At 36.5% G+C, this 27,321-nt stretch overlaps 1 protein-coding gene across 2 annotated transcripts in view; it reads right to left on the reverse strand.

Annotated features, from left to right (window-relative positions):
• The window catches only part of GABRG2 (gamma-aminobutyric acid type A receptor gamma2 subunit), a 68,777-nt gene that overhangs the window by 20,110 nt on the left and 21,346 nt on the right, over positions 1-27,321 (reverse strand). For both annotated transcript variants that reach the window (XM_010718901.3, XM_003210277.4), the window contains exons 2-6: positions 23,032-23,180; positions 21,109-21,176; positions 20,146-20,366; positions 17,238-17,320; positions 16,408-16,545 (exon numbers count right to left, since the gene is read on the reverse strand). In XM_010718901.3, coding sequence (XP_010717203.1) covers positions 16,408-16,545; positions 17,238-17,320; positions 20,146-20,366; positions 21,109-21,176; positions 23,032-23,180 — 659 coding nt within the window. The remainder of the gene's footprint in view (positions 1-16,407; positions 16,546-17,237; positions 17,321-20,145; positions 20,367-21,108; positions 21,177-23,031; positions 23,181-27,321) is intronic.

Raw genomic sequence — 27,321 nt, forward strand, 5'->3', positions numbered from 1 at the left:
AAAAACAAAACAAAAAACAAAAACCCTTGGTTTAACTATAAGGACTTTCAGTGTTGAAAAGCCTGCAAAATTCTGCAGGAATCCTCCTCCTCAGCTTCTAGTTCTGCTTGTTGGCATATTGAGCTCTTCAGAAAGCTGTTATTTTCTCAAATATTTCACTAGACAGAGTCAGGAAGAGACTCATACAACTTGTTAAACTGTGATCTAATGCTAAATCCTTGTTTAAAACTTTCTTATTTGACTATGTAGGAATTCCAGTGTATATCTTAGTATTCATTTGCATTAGCAAGATGTAGCGGAATTGATTTTCTTGTTATATAAAGCAAACACCAAAAAGTAAATTGTCAATCTCAGCACTGGCTTTTTAGCATTCAGCACTACTGAGTTAACATGGAATAATAACATCTGTATATTTAAAAAAACAAAACAAACAAACAAAAAAAAAAAAAAGAGAGAAAAGCAGGAGGAAACAGCAGTATTTAGCCTGTAGCATTCAGAATTTGTTAATGAGGTTTTTGCTATGAAACCAAAATGATCAGCAGCAGGTACAGTTTCTGGAAGGAAACTTCTGACCAAAAATATTGCATTTAAAATGTTAGCCCAAGCCTTGCATGTGGGATGCCCTTTTGTGCCTCAACTGTGCTGGTCTGAGCACACACTGGGTTACTACTTCCAGGTTCTTCAGTGTCTGCCCTGTTAAAAGATTTGCTCAGTTCTGGCTATCTCTTTATGGAGTCATTCTTGTAGCCTCCTCATGTCATTTTTTAATTGAGCTGCCTCCTCTTCCCAGCAAAGAAGTTCATGCCTACTCTGGTGCTTTGTGACATAGGGTAATCTTGATTCAGCACTTATCAGGTTTGCTGTTGGTCTGTACTAGTTGCCTACACCAGGAAGAGCTGCTGATGAAAGAGATCTGAATGTCTGTGTATGTAAAAGGAAAGGAAGAAGAGAGAAGAAGGTGGGAATTCTTGGTAACTATTTGTGAAATATTGGTACCCGTCAATGTTCTCAGAATTATTATATGCTATGGGATGCTCTTGCTTTCTCTGTCTATATGCAGCAGTGTACAGTTTGTTTTTATACCAGGAAAGGGAGCTTTATGCTCTTACTAATGCTGCATGACACCTTTCTGAACCTGCAGCCAAATATAGTTGCTGTCAGGACTCCAGTACTGGTACTACTGCTTGATAGGCTTCTGTCCAGTGTCATAGTATTGTTTGTAAAAGGAATGATTACTTTCTGGGGACGTGGGCACTGTTAGGATCACCCTCACAAACTATTAACTAAAGAAGCACTGGTGTCTTAGACTGTCTAGAGCAAGGAATCTTCCCAGCTATGCACACAACATACAAATTTCCTTCAGTTTTGAGTCCCATCCCCACTGGCAGTAGCAGTAGTTCCTATATACAGACAATCTTTGGGCCTTTTTGAAGCTGCACAGAAGTGCAGCTGGCTTTTTCCTTTCTCTGTAGAATTGACTGCCTGGAATTGAAGCTGAGTTATTTTTAACTCTCACTTAAAAAAATGAGTTTGGTTGCATTTAAAATTGTACAAATAAAACTAGAAATTAATTTGGATTAGTTAGGGTTAGTTCATTCTCTGAGATTGGTGATTCTGGGGAGAAGATGCTTCTATTTGGCTAATGTAGACATATCTTCCTATATAGATTTGAGCTTGTTTCATAGAAGTTTGGCTAATAGAACTTCATAGCAAACAGTTTGGATTAGTTAGAAGAGCATTTTTTGAACTAAGAGAACAGGTGAGACTTGAAAGAAATCAGTTTTCTAATCTGAAGGATAGGAAACCTGAAAATATGCTTAATTTGGCTATTAGGGAGGTATACATTGTTCAGAAGACCAATACAGCTTTCTTTATCTTGCATGGTCTGTTCAAGGCATGGAAATTACAGCGTTCTCTATCTTGGGATAGCCTGTTGCTTTACCTTCTTTCTGAGCACCTACTATCTCAAACAAGAGCATTCTCTCCCACATAATCTGTGCTTGTATCTTTCTGTACATGCAAACCTGCTATGTCAGGTAAGGTTGCTCCCGCTCATGTGTATGTTTTAGGAAATTGTACACCTGAAAACTGCATTATTTCCAACGAGGAACATGGAAGAATTTGAGACACATTTTCTTTTCTGATCATAAGTAGATAAATCCAATTTATTGCTGTAAGAGACTGCCAACCTACCTGGAGTAATTTGTTACTTCAGAGTTCACATCTAGAAATATTAAAAGTAAGATATTTTGAATTGTATTATTTTTTAATGACTACTTAGAACATTTTTAATTAAAATTATCACAAATACATTTGTATTCCAATTTGTGACATTCCTCTGAAGAGGCTACTGTGGATGAGTGCTTGAGAGGTAAATAGTAGCAGTCATTCCCCTGCTATCAATTTGCCTGAGGACAATGACTGCTCTGTGAACAGATTTGAAATTGTTTCTGGTTTCTTGAGCATTTTGTCTCACAGAAACCAGGTGCAAGCCTTCAGCAATGTGCAAATTAATCTTGTTCACAATCACAGCTAATGTCACAGCAGAAACATACGCTGACAAAAGTAGGTGTTGCAATCTAGTCCAAAGTGTGATTGGTGAGGAAATGGAATGGAAATAACTAGCTCTAACAGAGCAGTTATTGATATGCTAAGAAAGGATATAGCAAATGTCTGGGTATATTTTTAACCTCTTGAGCTTTTTATGGGGATGTAATTGACGTTAGGTAGAAAATAAAATCCACGGAGGAAGGAAAACTGTCAAATCCAGAATCTCTTCAGCTATCAGAGAGCAAGAAGAAATAAAGGCACTGAGCAGAAGAAACTGGGATATGGTTAAATAGTAAATAAATGTAAAGTTCAAGAAGTAGGTATCATATGCTGATACAAGGAACTAAAAAATCATACAAGAAAATGGAAAATGGTAAGCAGTGAGACAGTGTTCTAGAATTACCTTTACTACCTGGCATGAGCATCAGGTAGGCCACAGGTCTGCATGCAACAGGCCTGGTGGGAAGAAGTTTGTAGATCATGTCTCAGAAGAAATAGCTCTGAAACATGAATAATTTATAACTAGTGGCACTATTTGAAGTCAAAGAGATCAAGCTTAGGATGAAAAAAAATTCTTTAGAGACTGCAGATACCATCTTGAAGTTACCAAGCTTTGCAGGAATAAAGGTAGAGCTTCTAGATGTGTGTAATCACACCAGTTCAAATCCTACAAGGTATTTAAATGACTTGCCCTTTTCAAGAGGATACTTTTGAGGATCTATTTATTTCTCAAATAGTCGTATTCAGGATGATGTTCACGGCTACTGCAGAACAGGTTCCCTTGGGATCCCATTCCACATCACAGCGTGAATACCATCACACTGCGTGTTTTCAGGCCATGAAGTACAAACTCTTAATCTTTTCCAAAATGTGAGGTTATAACATTGTGATTCCTATGGGTTACATCTTCTTAAAACTTTCCTCTGTTAACATTTGAAAATGCTACATAGTGTAAAGCTTTTTAAAATGAACTGACAATACTGGAACTAAAATGCTGTGTGGCATACAGAGAAGGTTGCATTTGGAATGCTGTAGGACCCTCACTTCTGAGTTGACCTTTGTCACATGGGCTAGACCATACCCCACAAATAGGTGTTGTAGTTGCTGGAAGCTAGGTCTCTTTAAGGTCTCCTAGACTCTTTTCTAGAAAAATAGCTGCTGTGTTTGTAACTCCATAGAAAGAAAAGAATCACAGAATCACAGAATTGTAGGGGTTGGAAGGGACCTCTAGAGATCATCGAGACCAACCCCCCTGCCAAAGCAGGTTCCCTACACCAGGTCGCACAGGTAGGCGTCCAGGCGAGACTTGAATATCTCCAGAGAAGGAGACTCCACAACCTCCCTGGGCAGCCTGTTCCAGTGCTCCGTCACCTCACCGTGAAGAAGTTCTTACGCACATTCGTGCGAAACTTCCTGTGCTGCAGCTTATGTCCGTTTCCCCTCGTCCTGTCTCCACGTACCACTGAAAAGAGACTGGCCTCACCACTATGGCCGCCACACCTCAGGTATTTATAAACCTGGATCAGGTCCCCTCTCAGTCTTCTTTTCTCAAGGCTAAACAGACCCAGTTCACTTAGCCTTTCTTCATAGGCGAGATGCTCCAGGCCCTTCAGGCTGCAACTTGGGCTAAGAACAAGAAAATCTTAAACATGCTCCAGTTACCCATTCTTTTTTTCATTTATCTTTCTGTGGAGGGTGATATCATAAAAGACTTGAGGGATGAGATGTTAGACTACATGCAGAAATGATACAGTGGTCATTTCTATCTCACAGGGATAGCTTGTTATGGAGTACTGCAGATCAGACTTGAAGTTACATCACTTACTACAAGGATGAAATAATAAAATTGTAAGCAGTAAGTCCTTATGCACAGGAAAACAATGTTTGCTTTGAAACTGGCTTTTGAGTTTCATGAAAGGGATATGGCTATGGAAATGCCATCCAGTTTCCTTTGGGAAATCACCACTTCCTCCCCACAAGCACAGCACTGCTCTCCCAGAGGCAGTATCAGCAGCAGTCTGCCCTATGGGTTCAGCTCTGTTAACCTCACGTCCTATCAGCACCTCACCTTTCCTATGTGCATACAGCAGCTGGGAGAGCAATTGGAGCCAAGAGAGAATTTAAAATACTTCAAAAGAAGTAGAGTCAAAAGAAGTTCATCTTTTTTTTTTTTTTAAAGACTAGTTTTTACTGTGGAAACGACAGCAGTGCTGTTATCAAATTGCACCTCAAAGGGTTCCCCGCCACATGAATCTTAAACACTTTTTTTTTTATTATTTCTAGTAGTAGAATAAGTTCAAAAGAAGATGACTGATGGCATATTTCTGAAAAATCTGTTGTATGATGTAGATTCTTTCCTGCCAAGCTATGTGAATGTTTGGAAGTATGAACACAAGTGTAAAGAAAGTTCTCTAGGCAGCTGAACATGATACAATTTGTTGTTCAGTTGTACTACCATGAGCTAGCAATCCTGATTGTTGACTGAGATTCTGCCATAAAAGATATTACATCAAGAAAAAAAGAAGTTTTTATCCGTCAAGTTTATATTCCCCAGAGTTACAACTTTACCATATTAAAAACATTAGTCCTTATTGCCCTTTTCTGAAGGGCTACTTATTCATTTACATTTAGTTTTATGTAGTGCCTTACAAATTTTGTGCTTGGGTAGTACCTCTGGTACTCCATTCAGACAAGAAAATTAGTAATGATCATACACTTGTCCTTGATTTTACTTAGTAGAGATGGAATGAAGTCTCCTAATCTAGTCTGAAGGGTAGAGACTCTATATGAATCACTTTAGCTTGAGCTGAATTTCCTTTCAGAGGTATTGGAGCCAGATATGACTAATTTTCTATTCATTTCTTTATATCTGCTAAAGAATTTTCATGCAAGCATTCAGTGACTATTTGAATATTACTATTTCTTTGATTCCACGAACGCTATATACTAATATGGAAATATGTTTATCTGAACTGAACAGAAAATGATTTCCATTTTTAAACCTACAAAAGTTAGGCTAAAAACTCAGATTTCCAGAAAGCTCCCAATTGTTTCCTGGTTTCAGTTCAATTCTTAGTGTTCTCACTGCAGCATTTTTGCTCATAGACCTTCAGTCCCATCTGGGGGCTGAAATTACAATGGCTTGTGAAATTTAATTAAAAATGAAACAAAGACTGAATAGACATTTTTTAGAGCCTCAAAACTGATATTGTTTAAGTTCTTGGTAAAGTGAAGAGATGCATATTACCTTCTATCCTGTTCCTGTAAGAGAAATCAAGGTTATACTATCTCAGGACGTCCACGTTTATATTTCTGAACACAGTGATCAATTGTGACTATTAAACCAGAAGTTGCAAGGTGTAAAAATACACGTGGAGGGATTGGAGAAATTGTCACATAACGTTGCAGTGCTGCTTTCCACACCATCCACTGCTCCATACGTTTCTTCTCCCAGGAAAGGTTAAAGCATGAATTTGGTTCTTATCAGACTCCAGAGAAACTGAGAGAACACCTGTGAGGAATGCTTCAGCTGCTGAAAAAGCTAAGTTGGCATTTACATGTTCATTAGACAGCGGGGAATTCTGCCACAAGATCCAAATTTGTACAAAATAAGCCTTCTGCTCACAGAACTATTCATTTTTCATTTTTAATTCTCCATACGTAAAATCTCTTATCACGCTAGCGAAATGAAAATCCATTCTAATCTTTTCAGGAGACGACCACAAGAAAGAGGTAGGCCACAAGGAAAGAGATAAGAAGGAGAGTTTTTTTCACCCCAGCATTACGTCTGGGATGTGGCTAACCCTGATGGGCTCCAAAGCTGACAAGCTCAGCAGGGTTGTCTGCTTGGAGTAGCTTCATACTGAGTTGGTTTGGAATGTAATGTCCAGGAGTTGTGGTAGCTATGCTGTGAGGACTAAATGATTTATTCCACTGCGTGAAACAGGTGTTACCACGTCTAATGGCATGGCTTATTGTAGGTCAGCCAGTTGGTAGGACACTCAGTGACAGTCTCCATCATTGCCAAGCTCTGAGACAGTGCTGCCAGGATGGATGGATGAGACAGTGCCTTTACTTTTTGCTGTAGGGCTGGGATAGGATCTCCACTCATAAAATGAGCTATTTCATGAGTTGACAGAAATTTCAGAATTCTGAAGGTTGATGTTTTTATCTGTCCTTTTTCTTCTCTGACTTATAGATCCATAATTGCTTTTTCCTATTTGCTAGTAAAACATTATCCCAACAAAGTTCTTTGCTGCATGCATGCTATCTAATTGAAGGATATCACAGATTTCCCATGCTTGAAAGTGTACTTTTTTCCTGCAGCATTGCTGCATCTAGTCATTCTGTTTTTGAAAATTCTGGTTTTTAAAATAATAATAAGCAAAATAAAATGTATTTTCTTCAAATCAAATAAAATCAAATAAAATTTTCTTAAAAACTGAGATTTTTCCAGAATGAAGACAAATGGTGTTTTTCATGAACTCTTCTTTCATTGCTCAGACCCTCAGCTCTATTACAAACAGCAGGAGAGTGACAGTGTGCTCTAATAATTTATCCTGATTAGTTATTTATTTAGGATATAGGAATTGGTGCTTTTGTTTATGATTTTTACTTCTTTTGATTATTTCTGCAGCTCTGTTCCAGAACAGTAGTTTGCTACAGTAATATACAAAAACAAATTGAGAAGAGTGGTAGGAATCGCTTAGAATTTCTATTTTATTTTGTTTATTATTTTATTTTATTAAATGTTACTAGATAACAGTAGGAAATAAGAACTTGCTACTAGTTATTTATTCACCATGGTTTTGTATTTTGCATATCTAGAGAAGGAATGTTAAAGTCAAATACTTACTGCTGTCTGCAATTTGAATGGGCAAGGTATGGGCTTACTTTAGGTTTTTGAGCTGTAGAAGGGAAGAGAGTTGTTTGGTTTTTAACCCACACACTCACAGAATGTAAGCAGCTCTATATGGCTATTGTTACTAATATAATAATACAACTCTACTTCCTCTTCAAACTTATATTCTCAAGGTTAAAAAAGAAATAATGATGATCTACAGTCAACAAGAACACAGTATTTATAGTAAAGTTTGTTTTTTTTTTTTAAGTTAATTTTCTCCATTCTATGAACCATATACAAGAACAGACAGCAGTTTGATAACTAGCTGCATGGTCATTTTTAGTCACTAGCATCAAGGCACAAAAAGGGTGTTGTGATACTTTATGCATTAAATCTTGAAAAATATTTTAAGATTCTTCTATGTAGGTCATGAGACAAGAAAGTATTGTTACATAAATTTTATCCTGCAGCTCTTTGGCTTTAATTATGCAGTCTTCTTGAAAATAGCAAAGAGCTGACTTAATAGACTGTATCACATTTTGAGATAAGTGCCATATTTATAGCTTCTGTAATGTACATCAAAATGAGGACAATTATGCCTTGTTTAAAAAGGCAAAGTTGAAACTTGCTATTTACAATTAAGAATTTATTTTAACAATGAAAATGAGGGAGTTAATTCTTATAAAAATTGATAATGACAAATATTTGAAAGCTACTACCATGCTCAATGTTATTCTATTATGTTTCTCTTTGAGATTGTGTTGTCAATACAAAATTGTTTTATGGTATTGCAGACCACATGGAACTAGAAATACAAATAGAACTCTTATATTCATAAGGTACTGCAGAGTGTTCCAAGTTTCTACGTACTTCACACATTTTCATTTACCACTTTGATCTATTTTCTTTCTGTTTCTTCTGCTTTATTTGGCATTAAAAAAAAACAACAACAATAAAGCTGTCTTTAAATGTAGTCATTTTATGTTAGTTTAGTTTTCTTTTTAAGTCAGATATTTGTCTGAGTATTATTAACTTCTAGCAATGCACTTAACTCTGATAATTACAAAGCCTTGCATATCTTTTCCAATCAGACTTACATTTATATCAATTCAAATACAGTGACAACCTGCCCAAACTAAACAATATCTTAGATAAGTAGGTTGCTGAGAATGCAATGTAGTGATGTGAGATTGAGAAGCTCATAAGTGTGCTTACAAACTGAAGAGACTTAGCGGTGCAAGCACAGCCTTTGAAACATATGTTTTTTATTTAGGACACGTATGTGCCCAAGGCAAATCCAAACTTATTTCAAATAAGTTATCCCTACACTGTACAAATCATGATCATTAAATTGTCATCACCTTCAAACATCCTTCTTGAGTTTGTTTCTCTGAAACAAATTTTGAGCACAACGATAATAAGGAAGTTAAGACCAAAGGAAAAAATAAAGAAATTATCTTAAAATCACTGGACTACAAATGTGTTTTTTGAACACAAAAAGGGATTAGGAGTGAAGCATCAGACTGAAAATCAAGTGCCAGTGCTGTGCTGACCAATTCACAGGTTACCAGAGTTACTTTGACACTACCATTGAAAGACTTAGGTGCACACGAAACCTCTAATTTATTACAGGATTCCTTGAAGTTTAATTATTTAAATAGTACAATAAAACATTTATTTAAATATACATATTCACTATGACAAAAAATTCTAAAAATGTTTAGTATTCATTTATCTTATTGCTAAAATAATTGTAAGTAGACATTTTTTGTTTAACTTCTAATCTATCCCACAATTCAGCGTAATTAGATCTAACATCAGTTAAGTGGAATTACAATGATTTTCTCTTGTGATATTGCAAAAGTTTCTATGAATGTTAATCAATAGATGGAATGTGACGATTTCATTACCAAACAGAAATTTAAGAGGCCTGGTATGTTAATATACTTTGTGTCTTAGACTCATTAGTACTTACATAAACATATTCATAGATATACTAGAGGCATTGCATGCATTTTTGTACTAAGATATTTACAGGAAATCCTTTGAGAGAGGATCACTTCATTAATTTGCTTATTTTGTCATAAATTTATTATATTTAAGATTGCCATCATTAGTTATTTTTCTATTAAAAAAAAAATCCTAAAATTCCTAATTATTTTGTTGCTCTTAAATGGACAAATATTTTCCTTAAGTGCATTGTTTTTTTATATCCATAAAATTTTGTTTCTAGAAAATCACTCTTGCCTTTTAGCATCTGTGCTTTTGCAATTACATTGCATTTGGTTTAGCTGAAGTGCTTGTAAGGTTCCACATTATCCCTTATTCTCTAGCTCCTTGTATATTAATCCTTTTTATCCTTACCTGACCTTTCTAAAGCTTAGTTTACATTGAAGCAAACCATGCTTTCACATTTGGGAAACCTTCAGAAAGTACTTTTTTTCTTTTTTTCCAGAAAAGTAAATGACCCTAGAGAGTCTTTCTTCAGTTGAGAGGTCAAGAGCTCCAACCGCCCTTTTTTCAGGGACAGTCACTGCTGGGTGACTCAATTGATATTAATGAGCCTTGGAAAAACTGAGAGTAAAAGAGCTGATTTTCTGTCACTGGAATAAGAATGCTCCAAACTCTCCTCAAAAGATTTAAAAAAAAAAAATAAATCCACGAGACATTCAACTCTAATATGTATCCCTTGGATCCATTTATTTGGTATATGACTTGTGTTAAATTCCCTTCCATGTTGCCTATACTGTTAAGGTGCCATGGATCTTCATATCGCTTTGCTGTCACAGGAATGGGTCCACAGTTATTAAAAACAGCTATGAACGAGATGATGGAAAGAGAAGTGTTTGAATGGATAGAGAAAGCAGAAAGACAACTGTGTAGATATATTTTAGCTCTTTAAAAGTGCCACCAAGCAGCTGGCACAGTAGAAGAGCTGTCATCGAAGTTGGCTTGAATCCTTCCCAGCCACTCCAGGAGCAGCCTCCCTCTCATCTGCCATGGCCCAGTTCTTCAGAAGGCCTTCAGCTCAGCCCTGTCGTCTTGTCTGTCTGACACATATGACATGGGGATAAATAGATGTAAGGCGTTCTGATTTTGCAGTTCTGAAATGGTGTGTGTGCATAGAGTTTGGTAGTCTAACAGGAATGAAACAAAAACCATGCTTACAGAATTAGCTCATTTATGCAGTTGGGTGAATTAATTTATGAATGCTCATTTGCCACATAATTAACCAACTTGGATGAGAAAATGTGGAGTATATAACAGATTTGGGAGGTAGGGACAGAACTGTATTATATCTCTACTCTGAAGACATGAACATGAAAAATAGGCTATTTTCAGTGAACAAACACTTTACAACGTAACTTTAGCAAGTGTTCTTTAGTTTGATGAATTGCTGGAGCACATGTGAGTTATCTGGTTTTTCTGAGTAAAGTTTGCTATTTGCACTCATAGTTCTTTGTAAATAATTATGCAGCAGTATTTATCTTGTCTATTTTATTCCCTGACAGCAGTATCAAAATCGTGAGCCACAGCCATAACAAAAACATCTCCCTTCTGCTCACAGATCACCTGTAACTCTGTTATGGTTCACAATGGTGCTGTGTGAAAGTTAAATAATTATGCCAGTTCTGTATTTTTTTCCAAATAGTTGTACCCTGGATATGAAACTGCTTAGAAGTGCTTTATGTGAGCAACCTTGAATTGGTAAAGTAAGGGAGAGTTCAAATGGCAAAAGGAAAGGAAAGAAATCTAATTTACTCACTGGTGCTCTCTTTATACAGAAGTGATAAGAATATTTGTAATAAGAATAAAATGTTAACATTTTTAAAAATATTTTAAGAGTCTAATATCTAAGAATATTAGCTTGGGCTTGTGGGTTTCCTTCGGAGCAGCAAACATAATTTCAGTCTGTTGTGTCTGCCTGCTGCTTTAAATATTTCACATATACAGAGAGTATGCTTTTGTGAAAGATAATAATATAGCATTCATTAAAAAAAAAATACAAAAAACCCGAAGATGTTGAGATAAATACCCTGTCAAGTTATCAGGAGAACAATGAAGGTGCACAGAACAACTTAAGACACAGTGTGGTGGGTTCTCTGACTTACAGATCACATCAACATTTACTCCTCTGCAAAGCTGAGTACAAAGTATGTTCAAAAGCCAAATGCAGGGACTTGTAGCCATTCACCAGATCAATATCTTAAAACAGAGAGTTTGTCAGTTTTCAGACAAACATTCTCCCTGACATAGCACATATTGGAAACTGGAATAGTTTTAAACTATCTCCTAAGCACAGTGGAAATCCATGTACAGCCATTTTTTAATGCCAGGTCTGTTTCCCAACAGAGGGAAATATCTTCGAATATTTAATGTGCCTGTCATACCATATCTTGACTTTATGAAAAAATATGAGTAAGGGCTCCTGTTCTTTTGGAATGCTATGAGACCGTGTGCCTGCCAACAGTTCAATTCATTAATATGGCATTAAGATAAAATATAAAAGACTGTAAATTTATCCTCTTCCATGAAATAACAGCCTTGACCACGTTTTTTAGATAAAGCAGAAATCAGACCCACATCTATTTATGTAGCTAAATAGATGCAGAAGAAGATAAATATTTAATTACCAATTTTACACTGTTTATCAGTTATGAGCAATACAAAATCTCTGTTGCACCACTCTGATTACCTCTGCAAAACACAGAACAGAAAGAAAGTAAAATTGAATTTAGAGATGTTGGCTTACCAGAGTCATGGGTCCTGTGCAGCTTGTTGAATTGCTGTTTATTGATACACAATGCCTGTGTATCTAATTAAATAAAAGTTTAGGGCTTGCTCTGTAATTAAGGAATATACAATATCCAATCCAAAAAGGGAACTACTCAGTCATGGAACATGGGAATAGCAGACTCTCCATTTCTTCCTAATAACAGCACATTCACAAACGATTTCGCAAAATACAGTGTTGAGTAACACAATATCCATCCCAAAGCAACAAATAGCCAGTAGAACTGTCCTTTGTGCAGTAATTTTATGAAATTTGTTAAATTTATTGATGCAAAGGTTTTCAAGATACAAGACAGTTCTTTCCTCCTGGTCTGAGGTGGGATCACTGTATTTACAGACTGTCTCATGCTTATTTCATAAACCTTCTGGTTTTAGCATTTCTACTACCTCCCTACTGTGCCAGTGCTGATTATTATTATGGTTTCTTAAAAGAGTTGTTTTACTCTCCTGCCTAAATCCTACTTGATGCATATTAGCTTATATTTCTTTTCTAACCCTAAGTGAAGAACATGAGTTCATTTTATCACCAATTATAGTTGCTTCCAGACTAGTTTCATTCTTCCAAATGTTCCATAGGTCATGTTTTCTAAACCATTTACTTACTACCCTTTTTCTGCACTTCCTTTCTTTCTTAAAATGTTGCACACAACAGTGAATGCAACAGCTATTTGGCATTGACTTTTCCCGTAGGAGAACTGTTAATATTTAACATACATTTATATACAACAATCTGGGCCGTGCACCCACAAAAAAAAACCCAAAATTTTCTTTGTAACAGTATCACATTCCATATCTTAATGTGGTTTTTGTCTATTGCAGCCCCCGAACTCTTTTCCTTTCTCCTTTTTAGCTTTTCCCTTATCATAAATGACTGCTCTATCATATCTTTTTCTATTTTCAATAAGCTCATTCGGTATTGCTCTATAAATCTAATTCAAATGAAGGAGAGTTCTTGTTTTTACTTTAAAAATTATTTTATATCTGGTTTTTGGCCTTTTAGATTCAATGTGGATTAAAAATGAGAAATAAATGAGGTGGGAAAACAGTCCAGCAAGTCCATCACTTTTCTTAGCAGTTCCCATTACTATTGACAGTGGATTTCTCTGGCTGAAACATAGTTTATTGCTTGGTCTGTGACTTTCGCAAAACATTAGAGTTGCATTAGAATGTTCTGTGGGGAGATAAAGAAGCTGACAACTCTGAATGGCTTGCTTCAGATACGATAAATAGACAGGATGGTTTGTCTTTTCCCGTTTGCCTTGTTTTTCCATCTTTGTCTTATTCTGACAGGATTTTCTAACCAACAGGTAGTCACTTCAGCAAGTCCATCCGATCTTACAGAGCTTGCACTCAAACAATTCTTATTTGCTTCTGCCCATAACTCAGCACAAATCTCAAATATTCAGCTATGGCATGACAGAAATAGGGGTGACAGTGTTTTCAATAACCCAGTCACAGCCATCCTTTCTGATTTTATTTTTTTGCTCCAGTCACCAAGCCAGCACAGCCCTCAAGGACTAGGATGCGTTAGTCACTGGGAGATGTGAAGCCAGAACCAAAAGGTTATTTTAAAATGGAGTAAATGAAGTTAGAAAAAGTTTGCCCCATTTTCTCAAATGCCTGGATACTACCTGCAGGCTCTTCAATCTCGTTCACCTGTTCAATCTCATTCACTTTTAACTCCTCCTTCTCGTGTTCAGGTTTTACTGATTTCTGTTGTCAGCCAAATTAAGTTAGGAGGAAGAGGTGTGAGTAGTCTTGTAAAACATTGAAGTGGGACTACTGTCAGTTTGTACCTAAACTCCATTATCCACAGCACTGCAATTAGTTGCATAAATGGTTGTATCTCGTTTTGATTATGCAGGCATTGAAATTCTTAACTTTCATGATTTTCCCTGTCTTTTATTTTAGGGAAACTGTTAAAAATGTGTGTATGTTAGAGTAATTATAGGTAGATAATTTGTTGGGCAGAGGAATATTGAGCTTAATGCAGTTCCCAGCATGCTAATAAGAACTTATGTAACAATGAACATTCTTTGGGCCCTGCAAGCTATATCACAGTATCTGTAGGGGGTAAACGATATTAATGACAATCTCTATTTTAATTTATTTTTTTTCCCCATTTTCTAATTATTTAGATTCTGCACCTGGATCAAAATCAAATCTAATTTTCTTGCCCACTTATAACTATACAACCCAAAGGATCAGAGAAAATCAAATGTAGGATAGCTGCAGGAGGAGAAGCACGGGCTAGTTTTGCAAGGTTTTGTAATCAGCAGATCTTTAAGGTAGTTCAGGAGGCTGAGTAGCTTTCATGAGTCTTTTTTAGTAGCTGAGCGATTAGAGTGACTTCTTTGTTTCTTTGAAGGGCGTGCTAACTGGTAATTACTTTCTTCATTTAAAAGGTGTGTTGTCATGTGAAAATTACTGATGCAACATTATGGTAGTACTCCAGTTTAGTAGACAGCCTTTAATGGCTATTTCCTGAAGTAAGTTTTATCTTTGCATGAGAAAGTACTTGTCGGTGTGTATGCTTTACTACTTGTAATATACTACTGGAAATATACTTTCCAGTATATTTCACTACACAACAGCAGAACATCAGAGAGTGCTTTGGATTCACCAGTGCAAGATGTGGATCTGAATGTGTAGCACGTTAGAATTGTATTGCGTTCTATTTCTAACCAAAATAAGTTTATTAGAGAATGGGTCAAAGCAGAAAAGGAAAGAAAAAGTAGGAAATAAAAGAAACTCGAGTAATTGAAGTAAAGCTAGTGTTAAGCCTGGGCAGCATGAGGCCTTAGTGGTTACTGCTGCTTGTGCTGTGACTGCTGCAGGGGAGGTTGAGGTGAGATGCATTATTGTGTGTTTGTTTTGTGTTTTTTTTTTGCTTGGAGAGCAACTTCAATATGTCATGTGCTATGGTAGTTACTAGCAGCTATGGCTCCATACACGCAAGTGCTATCTTGTCCTCTTTTGCACCTTTATTTCCCTAGGAAAATGAGAAAGGTCAAATGCTTTCCTAAATAGCTGACTAAATATTTCCCTCAGCTAAAATGGCAGAAGACGCCATAAGGCAATTGTGACTACAGCTGGGAGGCTTCATTTCAGTTTTGCCCTGCTCATAAGACTAAATATGCCAGTGGTGCTTAATATCCAGTGACTCAGGAGTTGGGAGCTGAATTAATTCTCAAACTCTTTGTTTGCACTCCAGTGCAATGCACAGCAGGCTGCTCTCAGCTCTAGTGTAGCTCACTTCCCTTTTGAATATAACAGTGATGCTGACCTTTTAGAAAGAATTGTGTTATTCTTTCCAATGGATGGGGATATTTCTCAGGTCAGACTAAACACAGATGTCTGAATTTGAATTAATATATTTGCCAGAGCAATAAAATCAGGTGAAAATCAAAAGCAATCTGAAAGAAAAAATGCTTTCATTTAAGTAAGGAATCAAAGACAAGGGATATCATGATGTACATGAACATTAAAATGCAATTCTTCTTTGCATCCTTTCTCATATTCACTGATTTCCTTTCTGCTGACAAATAAAACAATATATATGTCTAGAAGAATGTACTTTCCCACAAAGCTAGCAGGATTCAAATTGCCATTTTTATTAAAAGCAGAGTCCTTCCTCGTTTATTATTTTAAATTCCATTACTTGTTTCCAAGGAGATAAAAATATGCAGGAAAATCATCTGAGATTCAGGCTTGCAAGGCTGTTTTCTCTACTGAGAGCTAAATGTGCCCTGTTTTAATGAACAAAATACACGTGGAGCTGCTGTAGTAAAAGAGGCTGGGACTTTGGATTTCATTTCTGTCCAGGTCAACTTTCTGCTTGTGAGTGTTGGGAACAGGACTATTAAATATTCAAACCAGTATCAGATTATTACTTTGTGACTCAGCTGTGCTGTTCCCTATGATGACGTAGGCTAGGAAGTTCTTTTGCCCAGCCACCCCTTGCAGTAGTGGCTGTGTCCTGGCAGTGCCAGGTATTTCAGAAGCACAAGGCAAGAACTGATAGCAGGCAGCAACTTTTTCTTCCTGTAAGTTCCTCTTAGGAAATACTAAAGCCTGGATAGTTCCTTATTTAAAAGGCTGTATCTGTTCTGTAAATTGCCAATGTCAAGTTCCAAACAGTAAGAGATTTCTTTCTCCTTAGTTTCCTTCAATAAAATCATAAAAAGAAAATATGATGGTAAATAGATCAGTTGTCTTACCTGATGTTGTCTTCACCACCTCGGTTGTGTTTCTTAATCCCGTAAAGGAGAACTGGTAGAGCCTCCAGGACCTGGTATCTCCCACCTCCACTGAGCTGCGCTTCCATTGGTAAATGATCTCTTCCCTTGGGTAACCATCTTATTGCAATGGAAAATACAGAATGCTTTGTTTCATAGTCATTGCTAGGATTTTAATGTACTCTGGGGAGTAAAAATACTATTTTCTATTTCTGGAAGAAACTGGAAAAGCATATTGCAAGTAAATTTATATATACACATATATACTTTTCCCTCAAGTTACTTAGTAGTGCCTTTTACCTAATATAGCATTTTTACTATTATAAGTTAAAATATCATTTGAGGTACATTTTTCAATACTGAGTTTTGCACTTTATTGTACATAATAGGATGTAGTTTGGACCATCTGTTTGTTAAGACCCAAATCACTTCAGTTGGACTCAGTATTCATTCTTTGACCCAAACACAAAATTCAAACCCTTGTCTCCAACACTTGCAATAGTATAGAACCCATTTGCAAAGAGAAAGTATCAGGCCACAAGACTCCAATGCCAAAGATAAAACATTTTACTTTTGTGCTGAAATTTAAGCATAAATATTAATTGCAAGGATCCCAGAAGTTATATCATTTTTACATATTGTTCTTAAATTATCTTTGTGCACTTCCAAATAAATTCAAAATAAAACTGAAAATTGTTGCATTATGTTTAGCAAAAACATACCCCTAACTGACTCTAAGTATATAAATATAAGTTTTTAATAAGTAGTTCAGCATGGGTCAGGAAAGAGCTATCTCTAAGCATGTTACTTACAGCTTGAAAATTCCAGGGGGCAGGAATGGGCATCCATTGGGAAGTTGTGTAACTGTAGCTGACACTCAGCATCAATCGTCAGTCTGAGGAAAAAGAGATCAGATACATACATGAGAAGCTTATACTAAAAGCTTCATAATGGCTAAAAAAAAACCAGGATTGTTCCTAGTGTGAAACCTGAGTATGAAATATGCATACATATAATGAATATAGAAAGGAAAAAGAAATTATTAATATGTATGTATTAATATGTATTCCAAACTGTTTTTATGCTTTTGAAGCAGCATTATTCACGATTAACAAATCCCTAAGTGGATGCACAGGTCTTCTCATGAGCAGTAGCAAATCTCTGTGTGACAACATGCCAAAATGCACTATGGAAACATATTTTACAGGAAAAAAAATACTTCTTAAGAAGTAATAGTCAAGACTCCAAATTCAGACATCTGCATCCAAAGTAGCCATCTCAATATCTTCTTAGCTAGTGAAAAGAAAGGCACTCAGAATATTCTTGATTTCATTCCAAAATAGACATCTAAATTAAATCTGAAGAGGAATGCACCAGAAAGGTTTTTCTCTCTACTGAATATCAAATGGTGTAGGTGCTGCAGATCTTTATAAGGCAGACACTTTCTTTTAGAAATCCAAAATTAAATGAGATGCATCCCCTGATTTGCTTGCTAAAAACTCCATTATTTTTCATTTAATTAGCCTATATGTAGCCTCAGTCATGCATGACCTGCATGATACCTGAATTGTAAGCAAATAAGCAGCAAAAGGAAAGGCTTTGAAAAGGAGGAAGGAGTGGGAGAGAGGAAAAAGCAGTCATGCTTGTCTGCTCCTTGAATCTCTATGAATGGGTTGTCCATGAGGATCCTCATGTCTTTTACCGCAAGGTATTTTCCCGTTGTTTGACCCCCTGTCCTGATGCATAGGATTATTCCTCTTCTGTTACAGAACTTCAAATTTTTCTATGCTAAACTCCATCAGAGTCATCTTGGTCCATTTCTCCAGAATCTCATGAACCTGGATTTGGGATTTCTGAAGGCTAGTCTTAGCAGTAAAGTCTGAGGCAAAGAAAGCATTGTGTACTTTGACCTTTTCTGTGTTCTTTGAGACCAGATCCCCATTCCTATTCAGTGGTGTGCTCACACTTTTCCTAATCTTTCTTTTGCTGAAGATGCACATGTAGAGACTCTTAGTGCTTTCCTGTCCATCACTGAATTCAATTTCAGTTGAATTTTGGCTTTCCTAATTCTGTATCTGGGTGGTTGGACACTGTCTCTATATTCCTCCAGCTTTCATCTCTTGTACATTTTCTTTTCATGTATGAGTTTCGTCAGGAGTTTTGTGTTGATCCATGCAGACCTGCTTGCTTGATTTGTTTGCTGGTCTGGATTGACTGTTCTTGAGCTTGGGAGAAGGAATTGAGGAAATCAACCATCTCTCTCAGACAGAATCCCAGATCTGCAATGATACTACCACATTTCTCTTCAGGATTAAACCAGGTTGAATCCTTACTAGTGTTTGCTGTGATTCATTAGAGAAACTAGGCATACAGAAATATTTGATACAACTGTAAGTTATATCACATATATCTCATTCTAATGAGGGAAACCAAGAGGTCTGAAGAGAAAGGTGATAAAGCCCAAAGAGACAGTAGTGTATTTAAGTCCAATTTAACGTTTCAAAAGTTGATCTAGGATCTTCTTTATCAGGCTTACTTTGATTTACCTTGGATTTCAATTCCAGTCATTCTCTTATCTCTTGCAATGTGATGCAATGTGTAACGAATGTAAAATAACTACAAAATAAAATTCCTTTTTGTAATTCAAATATTTGCAACATTAAAAGGTTGTCTTAAGGAAAGCTTCAAATGATTCATTAAAATGCTAATGAGCACACTTTTCTACTTTTTTTTTCTCTTTGCCACCCAATAAAACAAGAGCATAAAATCAAAATCACTTTGTAAAAATAGTCTGAAACTCTGATGGTCTGATGGTCTGTCTTATGGCTAACATCTTTGATTCTGTATTCTCCTTTTAAATTTTAAATTCTCTTAAACAGATACCATCTTTATCTTTGCTTTACATAGATCCAACTACTATAACACTTCAGAAAAACAAAAAAAAAACACATACCTAGAACTTCCTCATTTAGGAAATATATTATAATTGAATGTATATTATTTAATTTAGTACACATTGCATATGTAACATCGAAATGTAGGTATGCGTGTAACTTAATTATTTAAAAGATTTGTAAAAGTCTCAAAATAAAAATTATCCAGGCTGATGAGAAATCTGAAGACAGGCATTTCAAATTTGGATTCATGGAAATTTTAGTGAAACAGGGCATATCTGAGAATTTGACCTAACTATAAATGACCAATGATAACAAGATATTCCTTTTTCTCCTAATATATTTGAGGAATGAAATATTTTGTCAGGGTGAAGCCTTATCTATCTAACTACGAATTGGTTCAGAGTACGATGCCTCTGCTGCAGATAATACCTCACTTATAATATCTCCTTGATTCAAGGACATTTCTAATTCCTTATTTTAACCAATAAAAAGTTAGAAGGCAATACGGTCCAAACCACAGTTAAACAATAAAACACGTGAAAATGAAGATGAATTACTTTAACCATGCTTATCTTCTTTTAAGTATAGAAATATAACTATTTTGAGAGCAAGGCAATAAAATCTACAAGTAGAAATGAAACTATTTTACTGTGTCAGTATCAAATAAATTGCATGCAAATAGTGTATTCTACATATGTCTCCTTTTTAGGGTTGCACACGTAAGGGAAAAACAATGTGTGTTGATGTCAAGTGACCTCAATTCACAGAACCCATCTTTTTGGCTTTCCCTTGAGAAACTGAAATTAAAGTCAAGTGTAAATACCTCAGTGTGTACAACACTCTGCCATCATTCCAGATCCTGAGCATCCTATTAGGAGTTGTTATCCAATGAGCATCAGCTTTCTTGGAATTTCGGAAAAATGTATCAGGTATCCAGATCTTCCCAACCATGTTGCTGTTTAATCTGAGCACTTTTATAGTGCTGTTGAACTTCAGACGTCTGTCATACCACGTTTGGGCGAAAAATATATCAATTGTATATTCCTGTTGTGTTAACCAGAAATACTGATGAAAACATAGCACTCAGCATTTCACATTGCTCCTGACATACTTTCCTTAACGTCATATGAAAAACAAAAAGTTAAATACAGATGATACTAGAAGTGAAAAAAAACATTTTAAATGAGATTTTTGAGAGGGTTGTTTAACAAAGATTATTGTTTAAAAAAATATTTGTCATTATTTTCCTACTGACAAATTGACCCACAGTAAAATGGAGTTATGTATCTACTCATATTCTGTACCCCCATGCCTCAACCCACACTTGATCATGTTAGAGAACAATTACTTATTCCCTTGCATCTAGAACAGTTAAGATTTCAGCTGATCTGACTGTCTTTATTGGCTGTGACTGCTAGTTAATGTCAAAGTGGTGAAGTCTCATTTTCACCAGCATCCACCAGGCAGCCAATAGCTGCAAAGGGAATTGTAAAATGCAAAAGAATCATTTGAGGTTTCTTTCTGAACATTAAAACTACAAGAATGAAGTAAGTAGCCATTGTGCTGCTAAGGCTAGACCAATTTCCATCAGCTATACGAAGACATAGTTAAACTTTGCTCTTAGGGTCTAAGTTTCATAGCTCATCTAGTCCTCACATCAATAATAGTGAGGTTTGAAAATAATTTATGTATAATATGACATTAAAACTAATGGAAACCTTGTAATGTCAAAAATGATAGAGGCTTTGCAACAAATTGTAGAAAAATGTGGCAGTCATTTACCTACCATATTGATAGCATTCACTGGCCCAATGCTGTTCACATACATGTCAGTGTGAATTACTGTTGGTTTAACTGTAAGAGAAACAAGAGTCACTACTATGAGTGAAGGTCAAAGTCAACTGCAAAAGAGTCACAATGATGAAGAGATTGTTTTAATACCTCTGTTGAATAGCTATGGATGCCTCATTAAAATGTGCTGATAGAATAAATATGATTTTACAGCAATGTCTCCAGGTTAAAATAAGTTGAACAATACAACTTATTGTATAATATCTATTCTTGTATAATATCTATCAGATATATAATTATATCAGAACAAATTCTCTTATGCTATGAGAACAAATACAGAAACCAGCGTCATTACTTTAGTGAGTCATATCTGATGGAGAGTATGTGTATTTCATGTCAAATCACAGCAACACATCAGACAAAACACTATCAACAAAAGTAAACTTATTCCTCTCACAATACGTTGCATCACTAATTTAATGTTAACTATGCTGAAAGCAATGTGACTGCTGTTGCCTGCAGAGATAGCTGTAGATAAGTGACAATTTCACGAACCCCAAATAGTATTAATACTCAAAGCTCTAAAACAGGAAATAAAAACAGTTGTTAGAATAATTTATTCTGACATTACTTCAGTTTTATTATTCTCACGTACCTTGACTAAAGCATGTTTGGTTGTTTTCCCAGATGCTTTTTATGAATGCTTAATTTCTCTCAGCCCTCTAATGTCATAGAGAGAATAAGGCAAATTCCTCTGTTGATTTAGACTACATACATGTGCTGGAAGTTAAATGTCTTTAGCTCATAAGCCTACATAAGCTTGTTAGAAGAAGATTCTTTCATTAACCTAGCGTTCTCTGTGTTCCTCTGCCTACCTGTGAATTCTCTTTTTGCTTTACTGCAACCTTACTATTTTTGTATCCTCTTCTACAGACATATCTTCTGGCTGTTCTGTGCCCATATGGGGCCTTCTCAGTCTAACTCCTGTGAGCTCAAGGGCCCTTATCTCTCACGTCCCTCAGTAAACAATGGAAAGATCCCTGCAAATGCTGTTTCAGTTCAAGGAAGATTTCCATTAGGGGTCTGAGCTTGAATATGTGCATTAGTTGTGGGGAAAATCTAGGAAAATTAAGTTTATCTACTTGATTGCATTTATCTTTTGTGAAACCTTCCTTCTTGCTCTGCTTCTTGCTCTGGTGAACAATGATTCAACAGATTGACATAGAGCTGTGTCAGTGGAGGGTCAGGTTGGATATTAGGAAAATGTTGGTCACCAGAGGATGGTTGGGCACTCCAGAGGATGGAACAGGCTCCCCAGGACAGTGGTCATGGCACCAATTCGCTGGAGTTGAAGGAGCATGTGGATAATGCACTCAGGCAGGTTTGGATTTTGGGTGGTACTGTGTGGAGCCAGGAGTTGGACTTACTCCTTGAGGGTCCCTTCCAGCTCAGGATATTCTTTCATTCCATGGTTCTAAATGGCATCAGTCAATTCCGACCTGTCAGAATCTCTGAGAGTCCATCACTCAGTGCAAGAATCAGCATGCATTCTCCTTACTTGGGCCTTCCTTTCCAATATATATATATTGTTTGATTCTCTAACAATCTCCCTTAGGTACATAAAGAAGAAAAACCTCTTAATTCCCCAAAATCCCATGCACGTGCATGATTACATGTGGCCTGATTCAGCAAATTACAGCAGTCTTAATAGCTGTCTCAGGAGAGATTTAGGAATCTTAAAAATGTATGCAGATTTCTAAAATCATGGCTTCTTTTTGTGCCAGTGATATTTTACTATCTCATTTTGTTCTTATAACTACTTTAGATGGATTCTGCTTCATGCACAGTATAATATTGTATGAAAATGCTTTCACTTCACCACTTAATCAAAGTTGGGCTTAAAAGAAAACCAACTTACCTCCTATATCAGGTCTTAACTTATTGTCGTATCCTTCCAGCAAGCCATTTAAAATAAGAGTGACATCACTCTCATGAACTTTGGGAGTCAAAACCCAAGTCTTATTTGAAGTGTAATCTTCATAATCATCGTCTCCCTTTTGGGTGGAACTGTTAAAGACATAAAAATGAAGAAATGGAAAGCCTTGAAAAGTACAAATTTGCAGGTAAACTCTCTGGAGACAATACACATTTCAGATTTCAATAGTATTGTACAAAACATTGAAAAGTAGCCTGCTTTATACATGGAGACTCACAGGAAAGATGACAGATTACTGCTGAGGTTATAGTTCACTTTAGCAAAATCTTTTAATACGGTTGAGCTCACACTGTATATTCGGAGAAGCATCAGTGCTTACCACCTTTGGCATGTCTGTTTTTCCTCTCACTGACTCAGGTGGGACCTATTATAAAACAAATCTAATTGTCATTTAGCTTATGCAACTCACCACCAAAATATCACTTAGTATGTACACAGTGTTGTTGAATTACTTTCCTTTGAGAGAACAATTTGATGCAACACATTACTGACAAGAACAATAATTAGATTCATTCAGTCACACAGCTTCTCTCCACTCTGATGAACTTGAGCTTATTGTGCATTTGGAAAGTTCAGCATAAATTTTTTCCAGTGTTTTTCACTTTTGCTAACCAGAACACAACACACAAAAAAATAGTCCATCCATCATTTTTTTTTCAGGTTTTGAGCAGTGTGGCAGCAGATATAGTAAATTCAGCCTTCCTTGTGCAGTAAAAAAGAAGTTCAGCACCAGAAACATGTAGACAAGCCTTAATGGTTGTTGTGCTATCTTGAAGTCTGTGTTGCCAGGTATAGAGGAGAAGACAGAATCTAACTTAGAATATGACATCACCAGCTATGTCAGTGCTTATCAAAACTGAATGGTGCTAGACGGTTGTAAGATTGTTTCTGGCAGAATATAGCAGTGCCTCCCTTCCCTGACCTTCTTCTACAACAGCCTTTGGAGCTGTAAGCTTCTTCTGCTGGATATCGAAACTCTTAATGACATTACAAATGTCTTAAGCAAGTGGGTGGAGTTTGGATATGAATGAGTCAAAAATTAATGTTCCTATTTGGGACTGAGTCTGTACAGTCTCTCCTTAACAGCACAAAAGTGGGAAAGTGCAGGGAAGCAGATTTGTAGGGGGTCAAGAGCACATGCTTGGCACATGTGAATGAAAGCAGACGCAGCTGATAGTGTTCGTGGGAGTGATAGCGAAGGAATAATTAGTCTCAGAGACTAAAAGCTCTGTTCTTCTAACATAGATCTTTGCTCAGCTTTGGCCTTGCATGTTCCTCCCTACAGGCTCTCTGATGCCTCCAGCTTAGACCTACCCAGTGTGAGTAGCCTGAGGGTTTCCCCTGTCTTGAGCCTTTGGAGCTGTAAGCCAGTGGCACAAATACAACTTCACTAGGAAAGAGGCTTTCAGTTCTTTGTCCTCCATCAGCACAGCCTAATGAGAAAGAGCCACAGCACTGCCTGGCCTCATCACATAAGACTGCTTTTTCCCAGGAGGTGCTGAAGGTACAGTGAACTTGGAAGCAGCATGAGACTGTGCACAGGACAAAAGCAAGCAGGAACACACAGCACAAATGAGAGAGCCAGGCTTGCATTGCATTGAACTGAGCTTGTTAGTGAAGCTTCATCAACCTATGCCTTCGTTGCCTGTACTAAATACCACTACTGTAGCCTCCAGGCATCACCTAACCCATCCTGCATCAGCATTACATCTCTTGGAGCTTCAGCATTCCATATCAAACAATAGCAATCCAGCCATCCTCCCTTTGGCGATACAGTCCACAACCTGTCTGTAGTATTTTACTGGCAATCATAAACTGAATTCTAAACAGCAGTATGCTACATAGTAATCTGCTGGTAATGAAAAACAGGCCAAGATAATTAAATTGGTGAGGGAAATTTGTTTATTCAGCTGTCTAGGGTTCAAAGATCTAATTGCAATTCAAAAGAACATAATTGAAGCAGGGTTCTCCCTCCTGAAGGAAATCCCTCTAAATAGATTCATTCCAAGCAGAAGGCACTAAATTTTATGTTTTTAGTCTTCAGAGTAAATGAAAAAAATGATTTGATGTATAAAAACCCATACTCCTGTTGTATAGTCAGTTAAATATCCCTTCTCCAAGAAGAAATCATTTTCTAAATGGAAAAGAGAAAGCAAATCAAATACATCCTTTCACAAAGACAGTGAGGCCCTGAATATGAAGGTGCTGCAAACACGTCCAAAGTCAGGCAGATAGGACTGAGTGTGTTATATTGGACATTGTGAAATCAGAAGATGAAAAACCACATGCTTGTCTGGGACATCTCTCAAATCTAGAACAAACCTTATTGAAGAGCAGCCTGCAGGCACTCCTTTCCCTTGGTATTGATTTGTAGGAAAGTAATAGCTATTTGTTTGCTTGTCTGGCATCCAAACCATTTTGGCACTATGAGTCTCAAAATGCAACAAATGTTTTATGAGATTAGTGTGGAAGAGAGGGAGGGGAATACAGCCAACGCAACTAAGGATAAAGCCACCAAATTCCATCTTTTATCTGAATTCCAAGTGGATCATAAGTCAACATGGATATCCAATTGCCTAAATGTCTGTCTTTGTAAAACTGCATACCAGCCAGAACAATCAGGGGTGCATCTATATCCAGATGAGCAGAGTTTTTGCAGTGCAAGTGCCATTAATACTAATGAAAGTTATAACGACAAAGCCCTTTTCATCTCCTTAAGACTTTCAGATCAGTCCTTCTGATTATGTGGCCTAAATTCTGCAAGAGCTTTTAATATCCAGAACAAATTTGGTAAAGTCCAGATTATACTTAAATACACACAGAAATCTGTTTTTATTTTTGAGTGCTAGAAGTTTTCATGTCTAACAACAGAGGTAAGCAAAGGCACATGTATTTCCCTATTCGCAGATTACAGTAAGTTTTTGAAAGTTAATGTTTTGGACATCGCAATAAAATCTCACTCATTGAGATATTCCTACTTCTCACATTAATGTTGTAGGAAGACGTGTTTGAGACCAATGTAGATATGCACAGTTTTGCTATTTGAAAAACAGACAGTTTAAGGGGTTGGAATGTGAAACTGAGACTTCATATCGTAATTAGAGTTGGAAGGTGCTTTTGGAGATCATCTGGTCCAATCCCTTCTCGTCTTGCTACTTGAGATTGCAGAAGTTTGCTATGCTTGTAATTATTAGGTATATAACTACTATTCAGCCTGAAGTTCAGGGAGGCTCTTCGGATGTGTCACATTAGTTGAAACACCTCATCACAAAGCAGATAGAGGGCAGAAAAGATTAGACATTTATAAATATTTTTTAGTTTAGATTAGAAAGTACATTCCTTTGGACAACATGCTTTGTGGAGAGAGGACAGCACAAGACTGAGTCCCTTTTTTCATTATTTTGTGATAAAATGTGTAAGATCTGTAAATTGGTAAACCACTCTACATTTGTATATGAAAGTCAATGTGTCAGTGAAGTTTTTACCGTAGCAGGGTTGAAAGAGTTTCAACTCATGTTTCTTAGCTTCCGCAGCTCCTCACTATAATGATCCTAATTCTGCATTAAATTGTTACTTGATTTATAACATTTACATAGCTCTTTTGTGAGGCTCTCATTGGTGAGGTGTAACTTCAGGCAAAACTGAGATTATATAAGCTAAAATTTTAGATTATCAAGATCTTTGCTAGTGCACATCATCCATATGTATTTGGTTTTTTTTTGCAGTACCATCTGGGCAAAATTTTGTCATTGTTCTTTATGGAGCGACTGTCATCTCTTTAGGCAGAGCTATCTACTGCAGGTAGAAATGGGTTTTCCTATCAAAGGATGAAGAACTAATAAAGAGACGCTGTATTTAATTGTCACAGACACTTTTACAGACACCTTAGCATCAAAAGCATCATTTCTACGCTAGAAATATGTTGAAATAGTGGAAGATTAGTTCAGTCACTCTGAGACGATACTTCTGCTTTGAAAATACTGATGCTTTGGGAAAGTCATTTTTTCCATCTTCTTTTCTTAACATCATCCAGAATACAAAGCAAAGCCTGCTTGTCAAAGACTTCATTTATGTCCTATCTTCTTAGCAGTACAAAGCCACAGCTGTCCACATAACTGTTTCAGAATCCACTCCTCCACTTAATAGACTCAATATGATGGCTTTTTCATTTTTGCTTCTATTTCCCTGAAGTAAAATTGAGAGCTTAGTGTA

Source organism: Meleagris gallopavo, chromosome 15, assembly GCF_000146605.3.
Source record: "Meleagris gallopavo isolate NT-WF06-2002-E0010 breed Aviagen turkey brand Nicholas breeding stock chromosome 15, Turkey_5.1, whole genome shotgun sequence".
Lineage (NCBI taxonomy): Eukaryota > Metazoa > Chordata > Aves > Galliformes > Phasianidae > Meleagris > Meleagris gallopavo.